The sequence below is a fragment of the Carettochelys insculpta genome, chromosome 2 (assembly GCF_033958435.1).
Source record: "Carettochelys insculpta isolate YL-2023 chromosome 2, ASM3395843v1, whole genome shotgun sequence".
Lineage (NCBI taxonomy): Eukaryota > Metazoa > Chordata > Testudines > Carettochelyidae > Carettochelys > Carettochelys insculpta.
In genome coordinates, this window is record NC_134138.1 from 173956622 (window position 1) to 173973636 (window position 17015).

At 38.6% G+C, this 17015-nt stretch overlaps 1 protein-coding gene across 1 annotated transcript in view; it reads right to left on the reverse strand.

Annotated features, from left to right (window-relative positions):
* Positions 1-17015, reverse strand: part of ABCA13 (ATP binding cassette subfamily A member 13) — a 316624-nt gene that overhangs the window by 163528 nt on the left and 136081 nt on the right. The window contains exons 35-38 of the mRNA XM_074986018.1: positions 14311-14445; positions 12612-12749; positions 5807-5993; positions 600-818 (exon numbers count right to left, since the gene is read on the reverse strand). Of these exons, the coding sequence (XP_074842119.1) occupies positions 600-818; positions 5807-5993; positions 12612-12749; positions 14311-14445 (679 nt within the window). The remainder of the gene's footprint in view (positions 1-599; positions 819-5806; positions 5994-12611; positions 12750-14310; positions 14446-17015) is intronic.

The following is a 17015-nucleotide window of genomic DNA, read 5'->3' on the forward strand; positions in this document are numbered from 1 at the left end:
CTGCATTCTAGGTTCAAGTAAGCGTCCATTTTAAAGAAAGGAAATGTCTATGGCAAACAGCTGACTTGATAGAAACTTATAAACCATTTGTTTTCTAATCTTCTCAGAAACTACATTATAATTTTGTGTTGCTTTGTTTAGAAAACAAGGGATTTTACTGCTGTCAATGTTTTTTTTTAAAAAAAAATTCTCATTCCTGTAATAGACTTAGCAATGGGTGTTTAATTCATTACAAATATTTGTTTTCTAGAAAAATACCCAGTTAGTGACAAAAATCTATTTCCTCTTCCACAGCATTATTACACGGTTCTAGGGTTTTCAGTAGTCTGAGTGCTCTAAGAATTTTCACTTCATCTATGCTTTAGCTGAAACCACTACAGAATTGTTTTAGGTCTTGTGCATAATATTCTTACTCCATTTTTTATTCATAATTGTATTACTGAAATTTAAGATCAGGAAGTATATTAACACAGAATTTTACAACACAAACCCAGTCCTTAGTGCTCTCAGGATTCCACTTTGTTCACCGGTGATTTTGGAGTGGTTTTGAAGGACAGCCTCTGTACGGGTTTCCAGAAAGGAAAATATGAACCACTAACCTACTGACTTGCTGATGTAACTGTCTGTTTGACCACTGAGGTGCTTTCACTGAACCATAAAACAGCAGATGCTCTCGTACAGTTAAGGTGTCAAACAGCACATCGTACTGTGGACAAAGGCCCATCTCCATTCTGATAGTATCCAGATCAGTATGTATATCCCTTCCATTGACGACGATGGTCCCAGAGCTGGGTGGGTTCAGGCCTGTCAACATTGATCTGAGATGAGAAATAACAGTGTTGATTAAAGGACAGAAGCAGAAGGGTTCTGTGCAACTCAAAAGCTTGTCTCTTTCATCAAGTTAGGCCAATAAAAATATCTTACCCACCTTTCTCCTGCTCATAACAAATAACACAAATTCAATCAAACTACTAAATTCAGAACTTACTGCATGTTGTATCCTGAATTTGATCAATTAACTTCTTGTACTAATGTTTAGTGTAACAGCAGCATTATTTAAAAGATACTGAAATGTGTTTGGAGGAAACCTTGTTATCAATGCAAAAAAGGTTATTAAAAATATTATAATTTACTCTTACAATGTCAGGCCTTAAAAACTTGCCTGCACCTTTACATTTATTTTGCTTAGAGATTTGAGTGCATTTTTTGTTTGTTGTGGTTGCTTATTAAATGGAAAGATGCTTTTTACTAAATAGATCCCTTTAGACAATCTTTCTGTCAACATTTGACAAATCTCAAATATCAAAGGCCTTTATGTTTATACAGAATATAAAATGTAACTTTTCTTGTCTATTTTGCTTTAAACTTTTATGCTACTTTCTTTTATAATTTGTTTTGAAAACAGAGTGTGACCATACCAAATGTTTTCCATAAAATATTTAGCACACACCTTTACTTGTAAGGTATAAATATATTGCAAAGACGGTTTATAAATCCAAGGACAGACAAACCATAATAAAGAGACCTTGTCAAAAACAGGACACAATTTGTGTAACATACCAGGTGATATAGATACGATCTTACCTCAGGGAAAAAAAAATCTTGTTTGATATTTACAATTTAACAAGAATCCTGACTTGACAAGAAGGTAAGACTGTTGGGTTTCAAAAAAAAGGAAGTTAATGCTTGTCATGTTGGCCGTGTCTACACGTGCCCCAAACTTCAAAATGGCCACGCAAATGGCCATTTCGAAGTTTACTAATGAAGCGCTGAAATGCATATTCAGAGCTTCATTAGCATGCGGGCGGCAGCGGCGCTTCGAAATTGACGCTTCTTGCCGCCGCCCGGCGCGTCCAGACGGGCCTCCTTTTCGAAAGGACCCCATGGGAATAAGGGGACTTCGAAGTAGGCGGCATCCTTTCGAAAAGGAGCCCCGTCTGGACGCGCCGGGCGGCGGCAAGAAGCGTCAATTTCGAAGCGCCGCTGCCGCCCGCATGCTAATGAAGCGCTGAATATGCATTTCAGCACTTCATTAGTAAACTTCTAAATGGCCATTTGCGTGGCCATTTCGAAATTTGGGGCACGTGGGCCGCGTCTACATGTGCACGCTACTTTGAAGTAGCGGTGTCAACTTTGAAATCGCGCCCATCATGGCTACATGTGTTGGGTGCTATTTCGAAGTTGAAATCAACGTTAGGCAGCGAGACGTTGAAGTCGCTAACCCCATGAGGGGATGGGAATAGCGCCCTACTTCGAAGTTGAACGTCGAAGTAGGGCACGTGTAGACGATCCGCGTCCCGCAACATCGAAATAGCGGGGTCCGCCATGGCGGCCACCAGCTGAGGGGTTGACAGACGCTCTCTCTCCAGCCCCTGCAGGGCTCTATGGTCACCGTGTGCAGCAGCCCTTAGCCCAGGGCTTCTGGCTGCTGCTGCGGCAGCTGGGGATCCATGCTGCATGCACAGGGTCTGCAACCAGTTGTTGGCTCTGTGGATCTTGTGTTGTTTAGTGCAACTGTGTCTGGGAGGGGCCCTTTAAGGGAGTGGCTTGCTGTTGAGTCCGCCCTGTGACCCTGTCTGCAGCTGTGCCTGGCACCCTTATTTCGATGTGTGCTACTTTGGCATGTAGACGTTCCCTCGCAGCACCTATTTCGATGTGGTGCTGCCCAACATCGAAGTTGAACATCGATGTTGCCAGCCCTGGAGGACGTGTAGACGTTATTCATCGAAATAGACTATTTCGATGTCACTACATCGAAATAAGCTATTTCAATGTAGTGTGCATGTGTAGACGTAGCCGTGTAGACGTAGCCGTTAAGTGTAAAACTAAGATATCAAGTGGGTTTTTCACCCCTCCACACACACTCTGTCAACACAAAACCTCAAATTTAAAACCTACTCATAAGATGCTAAATAATTTTCTTACTGAAAATAATTTCTTCAATAAGGTCTCAAAAGTGTTCATTCTTCAGACTAAGAAAATCCTGTATAGCTGGAAAATATCTTACAGAAGTTGTTTATTACTTTTATCTACCTGGTGTTTCCTTTCAATAATTCAAAACTATTTATTTTTTAAATGGTTGAAGAAGGCACGAGTGTTTTTTGAATATAGAGTTGGAAATACTTTATCTAACCACAAAACTTCCTTGCATCTTTGTTAAATAGTAAGATGTTTCATGAATTAATATGGAAGCTATTGACCTTTCTGTGACTGATCATTAATGGAAAAAGTCCTTTGCATATACTACACTTTTATTAATTGGGAACTTCATTAGTTATCTGGCAATGCTTAATCACCTTGCTTACCAAACTGAAAAGACAAGCAGCACCTCTCCAAAGACTGATTAGAAGAAAGGACAACAATTTATTTAATGCATATTCAAGTTAAAAAGCATCAAGAATTATATTTAAAAATCTAATTCAAAGTGGAAAAATATCTTCCATATCTAACATACGGGTAGCTTGGACGTATTTGAAATAAAATTTCAACTCCTGAGGAAACCTAATTAACAGGTCAAAAATGTGCTCAATAAAAAGTTAAAACTCTAACATTAAGGATGTTTTAACAGTTTCCTGTCACAATACAGGAACAATACACAATAACTGCAAAAGCAGTTAGAAGTTTACATTTATGAGGTAAGAGTTTTTACTGAGACCAAACCAAAAGGCATTGAGCCAATGAAAGGACGGTAACAGCTAATTTGATTCCAACTAAATCTGAAAGGGGTGATTTATCCCCTTTCCATGAAACTAAAGGGAAGAAAAGGCACAAAGCAAACTACCAGTAACCCCTTGCTCTGATCCTCAGTCATGCAGTCCTCATCACAGCTCATCCTATTCATCTCTGCACATGAGCAATGACCAACTTCTAAGAAGAAGAATGACACTGAACAGCATCATGAAGCAGCAATCTTCTAGCTCAAATGGTATCACCATCAAGACTTCAGTGTGGATGGATGAGATGAAGTTGTAAGAGACTTCCAGGAAATTAGATTAACATTTTCTTTGGCTATTTCTTTCATTAAATGCCAAATGGTTTAGATAATTTGTTTCTAGCCTGGAGCCATGGGTTAACCTTTTGCAAATAACCAGTGGGATTTTATTCAATTTAAGATTCCAGATATTAACTTACCTGTTTCAAGACCACTCCTTGAAAGGCTTCTTTTGAGTAACTGACTGAAATACTGTCTTTGGCTTCCATAGGACTCATTAAAGATTTTAAAATCTTTGCCCATTTATTAATTATGTTATCCATGATAAACCAAACAGGATTCACATGCCCTTACACAAATACTATTTTACCAATCTATTAATTGTTTTAGTTATTGAGACTACTCTGATACACGACTCCCTACTAATTTTGGAAACAAGATACTTTGGGCTTCTGTCAGGGAAGACAACTTTCAAAGGTATCACCTGTTCAAAATCTTCTATGGTCACATATATATAAGAATTTGAAACTGAACTCTGGATTCTCAAAAAAAGAAAAGATGGGGGCAGGGAGTCACTTATCAATAATAGGACCTCTGGAAAAAGTAAACTAAGTTAAGTGGGATGGGTGCCATTACTGCGAATATGAAAGATGGGGAAATGTTCCTTGTAATGCGTCTGTTTTCCACTTCATTTCCACGTGATGAAGGGGGTCTTACCTACAAAAGCTCATGACCTAATAAATTTGTTAGTCTCTAAGGCACCACAGGACTTCTTTCTGTTTGTGTTATCTTTTGTTTTTCATGTTTCCCTTTTAGTTTCTTTAGTTAGGTAATCAGTAACTAACTTGGATTATTTTGTTTGTTTTAATCAAAATCACTAAAATAGTGGGGCTCAGGTTACTGAACTGTCATTATGAGAGACAGACATGAAAGTTTTAGTAATTTTTCAAATAAAATCAGTTGGTGCTCAACAACTTGAAACATCATTTTGTAAAATGATATAACTCTATTAGGTGCACTGGGGACAACAAGAGCTTGTACATGTGGAATATTTGTCTTGTAATAATTATAGAATTTTTTCTAATGGGAAAATCTTTTGTTTAATTAAACTCTATCTCAATAATTCGTTATGTTTCTTGCTATCTCCCAAACAAGTCTCTTTTGCCTACCAAGAGAGAGATCGATTGGTGGACATTCAAATGATCAGTGTTTTCTGGTAAATCTATATCTATAAACCAGCTTAGCTATAACTGCAGGATAAAAATCTCCATTTCCTAATTTATAGAGGGTCAGTCCTGCCATTCTTACTCATGTTAATCAGGCTGACTAAATCCAAAATCCAGTTCATTCTTATTATTAATTTATGCACCTGCAGGGGTTGGGAAAAAATGGTCCTAATTCTTGATATTTCATTAATATGAAGAGCAGAAATAGATTCACTTTTTAATTGTCATGGTTTTTAATTTTTTTATATTTCTGCTTTTTATTTTCCCCAGCTGTCAGATCGTTCTCTTCAAAATACAGGAAAAAAGTTTGCAAGTCCAGAAAGCACTGAGATCTCCTTCTGATGGAAACACAGGTACCCATGCCCACAATAACCCCTTGTTTCCTAGCTACCACTAACGCTGCTCAAAATAATATCTTCACCATTGATTTTGTAGTAAAGATGACCCCATTTTTCCACTGCCATACATTTATTTTGACATGGGCAATGTGACCCAGTTGAAGTCACTTCAGTGTCATCTTTTGCATGGTAAAAATGTGCAAAGACTATTAACAAGCAAATAGACAGAATCATTGACTGATGTGCAGAACATTTCAAAGCAGCAAATAAGGTAAAATGTGTAGTAAGCCATCGTTCAGCAACGGACATACATAACTGTAGTCTTGCCGGCTCCATTGGCACCCAAGAGAGCTGTGATTTGATTCTGGTAGAAAGTGAGGTTGAGATCTTTAACCGCAGTCTTTTTGTTGTCTTTGTATTCTTTGGTGAGAGACACAAGCATAACTCCTGTGGGGGTTCCTCCTTCACTTACGTGTTTCTCATCCCGGGGCAGAGAACCTGTCGAAATGAAGAAGACAGCTTAAAAAAACCCAAAACTGTCAGTTATGTAGTGAAGACTTACTGACTTTACCTTCCTGAAATGGTCCTCACAGTTGTACATTTAAGCCATAGGATCAGATTGTGTAAATTGGCATAAATGTTCCTTTTTTTAACCATAAAGGACAGGGACCACCATTATATTAGGTATCTAACAAATGAAAACATTTAATTGAAGCTTAAATCAACCCAAATAAACCTGATAAACAGGTGTATATACTCCTGTTGATATAAATATGCACCTATGTAGCAATAATTAAAATATTAACGATGTGTACTAAAATGTATTTCTTTCACAGTGACACTTTTTCAAAGGAATAAGGAAAAATTGAGTTTGTGAATGAGAGAAAATGGGAAAAGTATAGCTTGATTAAATAGAATGGCAAAAAACAGAATGCACACAACATAAATGAACAACAGAGACTAGCGTTTGGAGAAACAATTCAGCTAAACTATGAAACAACCAGAACCCTTCCGTTAGCTTTTCTGCATCGTGTTTCAGAGTCCAGAATCTTTGACCATTCTGGACCTTTCTGCTACTTGACATAAATCCGAGGTGTACCCTGGAGCTTCTACAAAGGTGCTGGGCGTGCCATTGCTGGGGAAGAAGAAGAGGGAAAGAAAGACTAAGAAGAGCAAGGAATCATCAGGATGGGGAGGGAAAGTGAAGATTTCTATCTAAAATAAATATCAAAGTTAAATGTGACTCCTACTGAGAGAGGAAAATGGAGCCTCTGAGGAGACAGCACTCTGTGGAGGGCTTCAAAGACAAGATAGTTCAGATAATATTCCAATGAACATCTACATATTAAGACAATTAACTGAATTTCTGAAGCTTTTGAGGTTTGTCCCTTCAGCACTTGAGAGGTACTGACACAAAATTCTCTTGGATGTGGATCTTCACTATAGATCAATGAAAGAGTCCCAATAATATGTAATTTCAAATGATCACAGAGGACATCCAAGGCTCGAGAATAGATGTGGATGGCATTTATTGTACATCCATGACTCTTTAATCACATAGAAATGCATAACAATGTAGTCAGATGGGACATAGAGAAATGAAAATAAATCTGATTTTAAACAGCAAAACATTTAGGGAATTTGTAAGTAGCCAAACATAGAATTAGAAAGAACAGTGAAAATGGTGGTAGGCAGCTACAGCCATGGAAAATAGAGATGATGCCTGTGTTATTAAAATGTGAGACTAAAAAAGAGTCAGAAAGGACAGAGTTTAGATAACAAGACAGACTGAAAAAAGACTTCACATAAAAGACATAAAACTTTCACTGAAACAAGAAGAAGATAAAACAGAGCTTTATATTTGATTTTATCAAAAAAAGTGTGGTGGTAGCAAAACAGAACTCTGACCATGAATTTTATTGAGCACAAAATTGTTTGGGTTAGTGAACACTGTAGAGCACTGTGAAGAATGTCAGAGGAACTTTAAAAAGCTAGATGCATGGGCAACAAAATGGCAGGTGAAACTCAGTGTTGAGAGATACAATGCAATATATATTGTGACAGACCCCTCATCTGTTCCTGCACTTCCGGGTGGTTCCTTGTGTGCCTGAGAGACTCAGAGAGGCTTCTTTGTTGTCCTGGGGCTTCCCAAAGGCAAGGGTAACCCTTTACCAAGCCATTTTCATCACAGGCCAGTCTTGAGTGGAGGTGGAATAGGACCCTCTCCACCAGTCTCAAGCTGCCCCGGTTCATCCCGAGTTGGGTACCCCTCCAAGAGAAGGGTGGGGGGAGTTCAGTCCCACCCACTGCCCTGTACGCTGGCCCAGGGACCTTAGGGAAGGAGGGAGCTGGCAGGACTTTTGCCCCTGTCCCAGGACAGCGACCTTTCCCTTGGCCTCTGCACCCACCACTTCCCTCTGGTACTTTGCAGCTGGCATCACTCGGCTCCACTTGGGCCTGTCCTGCTCCGCCATTCTCTTAACCCGCTAGCCCCCTTCTCTCTGGGCACTGGTCTCCCTTTCTGCTGCCTGGTGAAAGCCTTTTGTAGGGAGCCTGGAGGCCTTAACTGGCTGCGGGTGCTTGATTGCAAGCAGTTGCTGGCTGACTCCTCACGAGCCCCAGCTACCTATCCAGCCTGCAGGTCTACACCCTCTGGGAAATTAGGATGGGAACAAAAAGGTGTTCCTCCAGCACCCAAAATGTTCATCTTCCATCAGGGATTTGTCATCTGCAGCTTCTGGTCTGCCACAATATTCATAGAGTCATTTGAACCACTTATACTACAGTACCAGAGTACAAAACATGTAGGCATGACAGAATAGGTCAGGAGAATTGAGGGAATGGCACTTTATGGGAAAGAAAGCATAGAATGAAATATAATAAAAATCTTAAATGAATGACACTATACCACAGAATCTCTTAGTGTATGCCTGCACAGCCAAGTCATTTTGAAGTAATGACCACTATTTCAAAAAAACTGTGTAAGCCTCTACACAACACAACTGCTATTTTGAGGATTAACAAAAAATAGGTATTTCAAAATAGGGACTATGTAGACAGGGAATAGAGCCTCTTTTGAAATAAACCATAGTGCATCCAATGACTCTGTTTCAAAACAGGCTCTATTGTGTTTAGACACACTACTTTAAAGTAGTTGAGCACTATTTTGAAATGTATTTTGTGTGTAGCTGCACTAGTTCAGAATAAGCTATTCTGGAATACTTCTTCCAGAATGGCTTACTCAGGAATAATGCTGCTGTGTAGACATAGCTTTAGAAACACCATGTTTGACTGATCAGAGAATAGTAGTAGGTACATACTACTGACCACCTTATCAGGCTGGTGATAGTGATTATGAAATGTTCAGGAAAGTTAGACAGGTTGGAATTCACAAATAATGTTTCTAGACACAAATAATGACTGCTCCTTGGAGCAGCTTGTGCTTGAAATGTCAAGGAGAAAGGCAAATTTTGATTCAGTTCTCTGAAGCATAGGAGCTGGCCCAAGAGATGAATATAGCTAAACTGCTCAGTAAGAGTGACGATAACATGATTAAATTTAACATTTCTCATAGAGGGAGAAATACCTACCACATTAGCATTTAACTTCAGAAAGAGAACAACTCAAAAATGAGAAAACTCTAAAATGAACATTAAAATAAAGAATAGTAACAGAGAGGTGGTTATGTTAGTCTGTATTCTAACAAAAAAAAACAGCGGTCATGTAGTACTTAAAAGACTAACCAAATGATTTATTAGACCATGAGCTTTTGTGGGACAGACCCACTCCTTCAGATCTATATAATTTCTGGACTGGAAATTATATAGATCTGAAGGAGTGGGTCTGTCCCACGAAAGCTCATGATCTAATAAATCATTTGGTTAGTCTTTTAAGTGCTACGTGACTGCTCTTAAAATGAAGAGTTACATAGGGAGATTATGGTGGACCACTACCAGTGAATGTAATATTGATTATCATACTTGTTGCCCAAAACAGCCAAGTTAGTAGATCTGTACAGTAGCCTTAGCATATGTAAACTAGGAGGCCAGGGGCAACTGAATGACCACAAAAAAGAACCCTACCCAGCATCCTTCCTGAGATCTCTGTTGAAATTATTGAAGTATGTGTTTTATAAAATAGGAAACATATGTATATTTGTCCTGAGAGATTGTATAAGAGGCCCTTAAGCATGCAAACTTTGCAAAAAACACATTTTTCTCCTTAGCTGTCTGAAGAAACCTCTTGTTTAACCTCTGGAAATGTTTGCTTAATAAGTATTTTTGTTGCCACACTAACAATAAATAAAGGGATAGAAGTCAAGTTGGATCACCTCATGGACACATCTGAGGGTGCTCAACAGCAGATGGAGGATGGGGCATCAGACAATTGCCATTGTGCCACTCGAAAACTGCTCTAGATGTTGGCAATTATTGAGGGTTGGAGTGTTTTCCTAACCTGCTGCAGACACGTGTAAGGTCTTTAGATTAAATAAAGTGTAGCAAGCACTCTTGTACTGTAATGTCAGTTATCTGTCAGTCAGTCAGTCATGTCCCCTACATAGTAAATGTTACAAAGTGCTTTGGGTTTGGAAAATCCCAGACAACACCATCAAAAGACTGAAATGACTATAAACTGTATTAAAATTTTAAAAACACTAAATAATGGTTCAATTTAAATGTATGCCCCAAATTAAAAGTATAGTAACAGAACCAAAGCCAAACAAACAAAAAAGTCTCTGTGGCTCAACAACAGAGTTAAAGAAACAGAATCACTCTTTAAAAATTGAAAGTCAAATTCTATTGAGGAAAATGGAAAGATCATCAATTCTGACAACTCAAGTGGAAAATTATAATGAAGCAGACCAAAAAAGAACTTGAAGAGCTACTAGAAGAGACACAAAATTTAACAGCAAAAATATTTAAGTACATAAGAAACAAGAAGCCCGCCAAACAAACAATGGGGCTAATGCATAACTGAAGTGCTAAAGGAGTACTCAAGGAAAACAAGGCCATTGCAGAGAAAATAAATGAATTATTTGCATTAATCTTCACTGCAGAGGATGTAAGGGAGATTCAAACAACTGAGCCATTTTTAAGTGACAAAGCTGATTCAGACTGAGATGTCTTGGATGGCAAGAGATGGTCTTGGAAAAAAAGTGATAAATTAAACAGTAGTAAGTCACCAAAACCAGAAGGAACTTGAATATGAAATTGCAGAACTAACTATGTGCTGGGACCAGTTCTGTTCAACATATTCATAAATGAGGTAGAAAAAAAAAAAGAATATATGGTTAAATGACAAGGTTTGTTGAAGATACAAAACTATTTGAGATAGCTAAGTCCAAAGCAGACTTGAAAGAGTTACAGAGGGATCTCATAAACCAGAGTAACTGGGCAACAAAATTGCAGATGACATTCAATATAAAAAAATGTAAATGAATGCATATTGGAAAACATAATCCAAACTATATATACAAAATGATGAGGTCTAAATTTGCTGCAACCACTCAAGAAAGATCCTGCAGTCACCATGGATAGTTCTACAAAATCATCCACTCTGTGTGCAGAGGCAGTCACAAATGCTCACATCATGTAAGAAATCTTTAAGAAAGGGTTAGGTCAGAAAACAGTAAATGCCATAATGCCACTATATATCCAGACTAGTACACTCAGATTTGGAATACCTCAGGCAGTTCTGTGGTTGCCTCATTTAAAAAAAAAAAGTGTATTACAAATGAAACATATACCAAAAAGGGCAACAAATATTATCAGGGTTGTGGAAAATCTTCCGTAGCAGAAAAAATTTTAAAAAACGGGACAAGTCATCTCTTTGTCAAACTGAATAACTGGGTTGTGACTGAGGTCTATAAAATCATGAATGGTGTGAAGAAAGTCAATAGGCAAGTGTTATTTCCCACCTCCATTAAGACAAGAACCAGTAGTCACCGAAAGGAGTTAATAGGCTGCAAGGTTAGAACACATAGGCTGGGTCTACACTTGCCCCCAACTTCGAAGGGAGCATGGTAATCAGGGTGACAGGCTATTACTAATGATGTGCTGTAGTGAATATGCAGAACTTCATTTGGTTAATTCTCCCCCACAGCAACTTCAAAGTGTTAAGTTCAAAGTGCTGGCATACATAAAGCCACAGGCACTTTGAAGTGCCTTTACTCCTCAAAATTTTGGGGAGTAAAAGCACTTTGAAGTAGCCCAGGCACTTCAAAATGCCCGCAGCTACATGCAAGACAGCACTTCAAAGTTGGACACTTCAAAGTTGCTGCAGGGGAGAATTAGCCTAATGAAGTGCTGTATATTTACCACAGCACTTCATTAATAATCTCCCATCACCCTTGCATGGTGACAAGTATCAGAGAGATAGCCGTGTTAGTCTGTGTCCTCGAGGACAACAAGAAGTCCTTCGGCACCTTACAGACTAACAGATATTTTGGAAGCTTTCATGGGCAAAGACCTGCATCTGATGCGGTGGGTCTTTGCCCATGAAAGCTTATGCTCTAAAATATCTGTTAGTTTTTAACGTGTCACAGGACTTCTTGTTGTTCCTATCACCCTGATTACCATGCTCCCTTTGAAGTTGGGGGCTAATTGCAGGGGATACTGCGAAGGCCAAAAGTGTAACTTCATCCAGAAAATAATTAGATATGTCACTAGAGGACAGGTCCATCAACTGCTATTAGCTAAGATGGTCGAGGATGGAACTCCATGCTTTGGGTATCCATAAGCCTCTGCCTGCCAGATTCTGGGACAGATGATTTCCCTGTTCCATTCATTCCTTTTAAAGCATCTGGTGCTGACCACTGTCAGAATACGGGATACTGAGCTAGATGCACCATTAGTTTGACCCAACACAGAACTTCTTATGAGATGGGTTCTAATAGATGTGTCACCAATTAGACGTCTTTGTGGACAGCTTAATGAAAATTTGTTACTCAAAATACCTTTTTAATCTCAAAAAGTCAACTAAATGTTAGCCTGCATATGAAGAATAAAATAGAAATTGAAACAGATTCACCCAGTTATGTGAGAAAATTGATTTAAAAGAGTGAATTAGACAGAAAAATAAAATAATGTTTACTGAAAGGCTCCTGCAGTTACAAACCTTTTTCAAAGAAATGTTCATTGAAGAAGACCATATTGGGATTTAGAAAATGTTTCCTTCTCTTCTCTGTACCGCACAGCTTCTTCCAGTAAGAGACAGTAAAAGGGAAGTACCATGGCTTTCTGAACGCCAATCTTCCTAAATGTTAAATAAGAGCAATACTTGAAACATACTTTAAAAAATTCATTTGTTGTTCAATCATATAAACTGCTCCTATTATCATTTTTCTTTGTTATTTTCCAAGGGACCAGGGATAAAAAAAAAACCTTATTTATACTGTGTAACATAGATTTTGATATAGCCCTTCTCTTTCCAAAGTATCTCAAAGCAATTTGCAAGCTTTGGGGTTAATCTTACTACCATGGCAATCAAAGATCATTTGACACTACAATTTGCTAGTGCAAAGGGCTCTCTTAGCAGAATCTTGACTCTTGTAAATAAAGATTTTTGGCTCAGATTGAGCTGAAAAGGCATCAAGCTTTTTACTTGCCCAACCCTGGCATTATTTGGACACTGGGTCAGTCCCTCAAGCAATACCAAGGCTTAGTAACATCTTGGCCCTGTGTGCTTTCTCCCAGCTTTGCTTCCTACAGTAGAGGTATGAGAAAAATTGTAAAGCCTGCTGCGCCATCTGAGTGGCATCTAACATACTTCTCCCTACCAGCAGGGTCAGTAGCCACCACAGGCCTGCCAGCACGGTGGGAGGCGGGCCCAGCTATCCAAACCTGGAAGGGGTGAGTCCAAGGGCAGAAGTGATGGTGCCCGACCTACACTCCCTCAGATCTGTGCATAGAGCAGCAGCACAGTGCTGCCGCAGAATTTCAGACACCTTTGAAATGCTGGGCCTGAGGGCAACTGCCGCCATTAGATCCCCACCATCAGCAAGCCTTCTCCATAAACAAGTGGGATCATCAAGGGGACAGATTTGCTACCTTTTCAACTGCTTTGCTGCACCATGGCAATGCAGCAGCTATCACAGAGGGGAGAATCTAGCTTTGTACTATAGTACATTTACACAAAGGGACAGAGTTACAGCTACACACACCTCCTTAACATCGACATTCCCTGACCTTTTCCATGCTTCGCTTCACATTGACTTAATGCGGTTTTTATACCTGTAGAGTCACAGCATGTGGTACTGAATAGCAAGTGACATCCTTAATTTTTCAAGTTAAAGATTTTTGCCTGAGAGATTGTTACATTACTGTACTCCCTTCTGTTGCCATGTCAAACTTCTCTGTTATTCATTTTGAAATAAGTATAGAATAAGCAGGGAAAAAAACATAATATGCCAAACTATTCCATTCAATTCCAGGACACTAAAGAGGTTTTTGGAAATCATTTCAAATGCCCCAACAACCAACTGAAAGCCATCAATAAAAAAAATTGGCAATGGGAGGAAAAATAAACTTCCCAACTTCTGAGAATAAATTTGGGATTTAATTAATTTCAGTTGTGACCCAGACTTATTTTTTGTGAGGGATGATAATCAAGAAATCAAATATTGTTCATTAGCATTCTGAAAACACATTGTTAATAAGCAGCCTTAATAAAGGGTAATCCTGACTTGGACAGAACACCCATTTAATTCAGTGTGAGTTCTGGACTGAACTCTGTCATTATGAAGTGTCAGTCAGTCTCACAAGTCATTTCCGTGTATATATTAAAAAAAAAAACCACTATGAGTGCTTGTTCTTACCTGGAATTACGTTGCTGAAATACCAGCCAACTAATAAATAGATAAAGGAGTCAAAGAAAATCATCCAGAAAGCCCATCCAAAGGTCATGGATTCTCCTTCTGCCAGAGGCTGGTAGATGTTGCTCCACTGAATTCCTAGTAATAAAAAAAGGTCAGCGCTAAATCTGTAGAGCACCACAGGTAGCAGGATCATAAACACGTCAACACAAAGCACCCACAAGGTATTTGAGCACCGATAGACAAAAAGAGCAATGCTAATAACTGTAATTTTAACTGAATAGAAACTAAATGTTAGGCCACTCAGTTTCCGTTTAAAACAGCAGGTAATATACTGCAGAACAAATAAGAAAGAACTCATGGTGGCACAGAGTTTTTAAGAAGATTGTTATTTTAGTTTAGCTGCCCTTTCATTTTAGCCAAAAAGAAAAAAGTAGGACCAATAGGCAAAATGCTGAATAAAATATGAGAGAAGCTCTTTTGCAGCTGTTCAACAAACCAGGGATTAAGACAGTTTGCTGATGCATGAGAACAAATGGTTTAAAAGAGATGTGCAGCAGATTTATTTAGCTGAAACCTGAAGATCCTGAGTAAATGCTGTCCGTTATACACAATGGGCATTTCTACACTTTTCTGACAGTGGCATGCTAATAAATGGCCTGAAAAATGCTAATGAGGCATGGACGTAAATTTCTGGTGTCTCATTAGCATACAGTCACATGATTTGGAGTCCAGAAAATGCTCTTCCAGACTCCAAAACAGTGTGTAGAGGCGCAGCCCCCGGGGGATCTCCTATAAGGAAATCCTCTTTCTGGAAGCCCCGTCTTCTGAAAATTTTTCCGCTGGTTTTCATCCATGCAGTATTTTTCCTACCAGTATTACTGAAATGACATACCTCACTTCCTATGCTCTCGCTTTACATGTGAGTGCCAACTGCACACAACACTGATTATGAGAACTGTGTGTTGCTATGGTTCAATAAGAACACCCCGTAAATTCTAGATATTCAAGGAGAGTTAGCAAATCTATGCTATTCTGGGAGACTAACTTGACTGTGACAACCTTGCAGCCCACTGAGATGCAGAGGGCCTCTCATGTAGCCCAGTCAGTAGCATAGGTTGCCCATCACTGACTTAAACTCATGTTCAATGAGGAAAAGGGAGAAAGTAAAGAAAACAAAAATGTGATAGGAGTTAAAATTCAAATGTAATACCACTACTCTATTTCTGAATTGAAAAGGTATTTAGAAAACTAGAATATAATAAACTATTGCAATTTCCAATTTTTATAAAGGTAACCGGATAGTTCGCAATAGAGCTCCTCAAGAAATGTTTTTTTTTCCTATGCGTGCAGGGGCAGGGAACACTTCTTCTTTAAAAATTTCAGCAAAAAATGACTTTTTTCACAAAAGCATATTTTTATGGAAAAAGAAATCTGATAGCAAAATTTCCACCAACTCTTGTTTAAAATTACTCTTCTGATACGTTATCAGCTTGCACATAAGTAGAATACCCTCCAACAACAGCTCATGCTTCACATGATTTCCATTTTGACATCAAAAATGTCTTGCTATTAAAAACTCCAACTGAAGAGAAGATTCTACCCTGGATCTGTCACTGTGTTCAAAAATCCCACCTCAGGCTAACAGTGAGGGTATTTCATTCACTCACTCACACGAGCTGAGATTTTCAAAACTGCTTCGAGGATTTGCATATTCAGTTCCTGCTGATGTTTGAAAATATCACCAAAGGGTTTTTTTTTTCCAAATTATGAAAAGAATAAAATACTATTTGACCCCAGTGGGTTTATAGGGCAAAAGAACCCCAGGTGGTTAAAATGACCCCGGTGTTCCACAAACTATCATCGCTTATTAGGAATAATGTACACGTTACAAAGCACAAGGCACCACGTAATCAGATATATAATGCTTGATTCAGCATCCACTGAAATCAGTGATAGCACTGACACTGAGGACAGTGAGCTATGAATCTGACACATATTACTCTTACTGACACTTATATTTTGCACCAGTATTCTTCTGTAAAATATATATATATTAGACTGAAATATGGGCACTAGTTTTATCAAGTGGAAAAAATACAATTTTGAAAATTATGTTTTGATAATCTATTCATCCATAAAAGTCTTCAACAAAAGGTTTTTAATAATACAAGTATATTTTATAATTCAAAAATCTTCCAATTTTTGGAAAATCAGAATTAAAATTATTCAACATTATCTTAAATCCAATCTTTGCAAAAAGTAAAGGAAAACTATCTGGAAGTGTCATTTAGAAGAATATTATCCAGTGTCCAGAGGTAAATCAGAAAAGCTACTGCTTTTTATTAAGAGATGAATTAAACTGCAACATCAATATGGAATCTCTTCTGTGATTCATAGCATTCTACTCCCACAAATCCACCAGCAGGCTACTGAGAGCCAGCCAGTGAAACACAACAGGCTAGCTCTTGGGGTTGGGTCAGTTAGCATAGCTCCATTGAATTTGACAGACACTCTCACTGGCTGATTTTACCCTAAAAGCAGCATGTTGCCATCTAGCAGCTTCTGAGAGTTGATTAAATTTTTCATGCATGTCATGAAGCGAAGTGGACAGGGAGCTGCAGACAGGGGAGTTTAAGAGGGAGACAAAGTGATCCTGCCACTGCAGAAGCTACAAGGTGAGAGCGCCAGCTTCTGGGGTGAGTGAA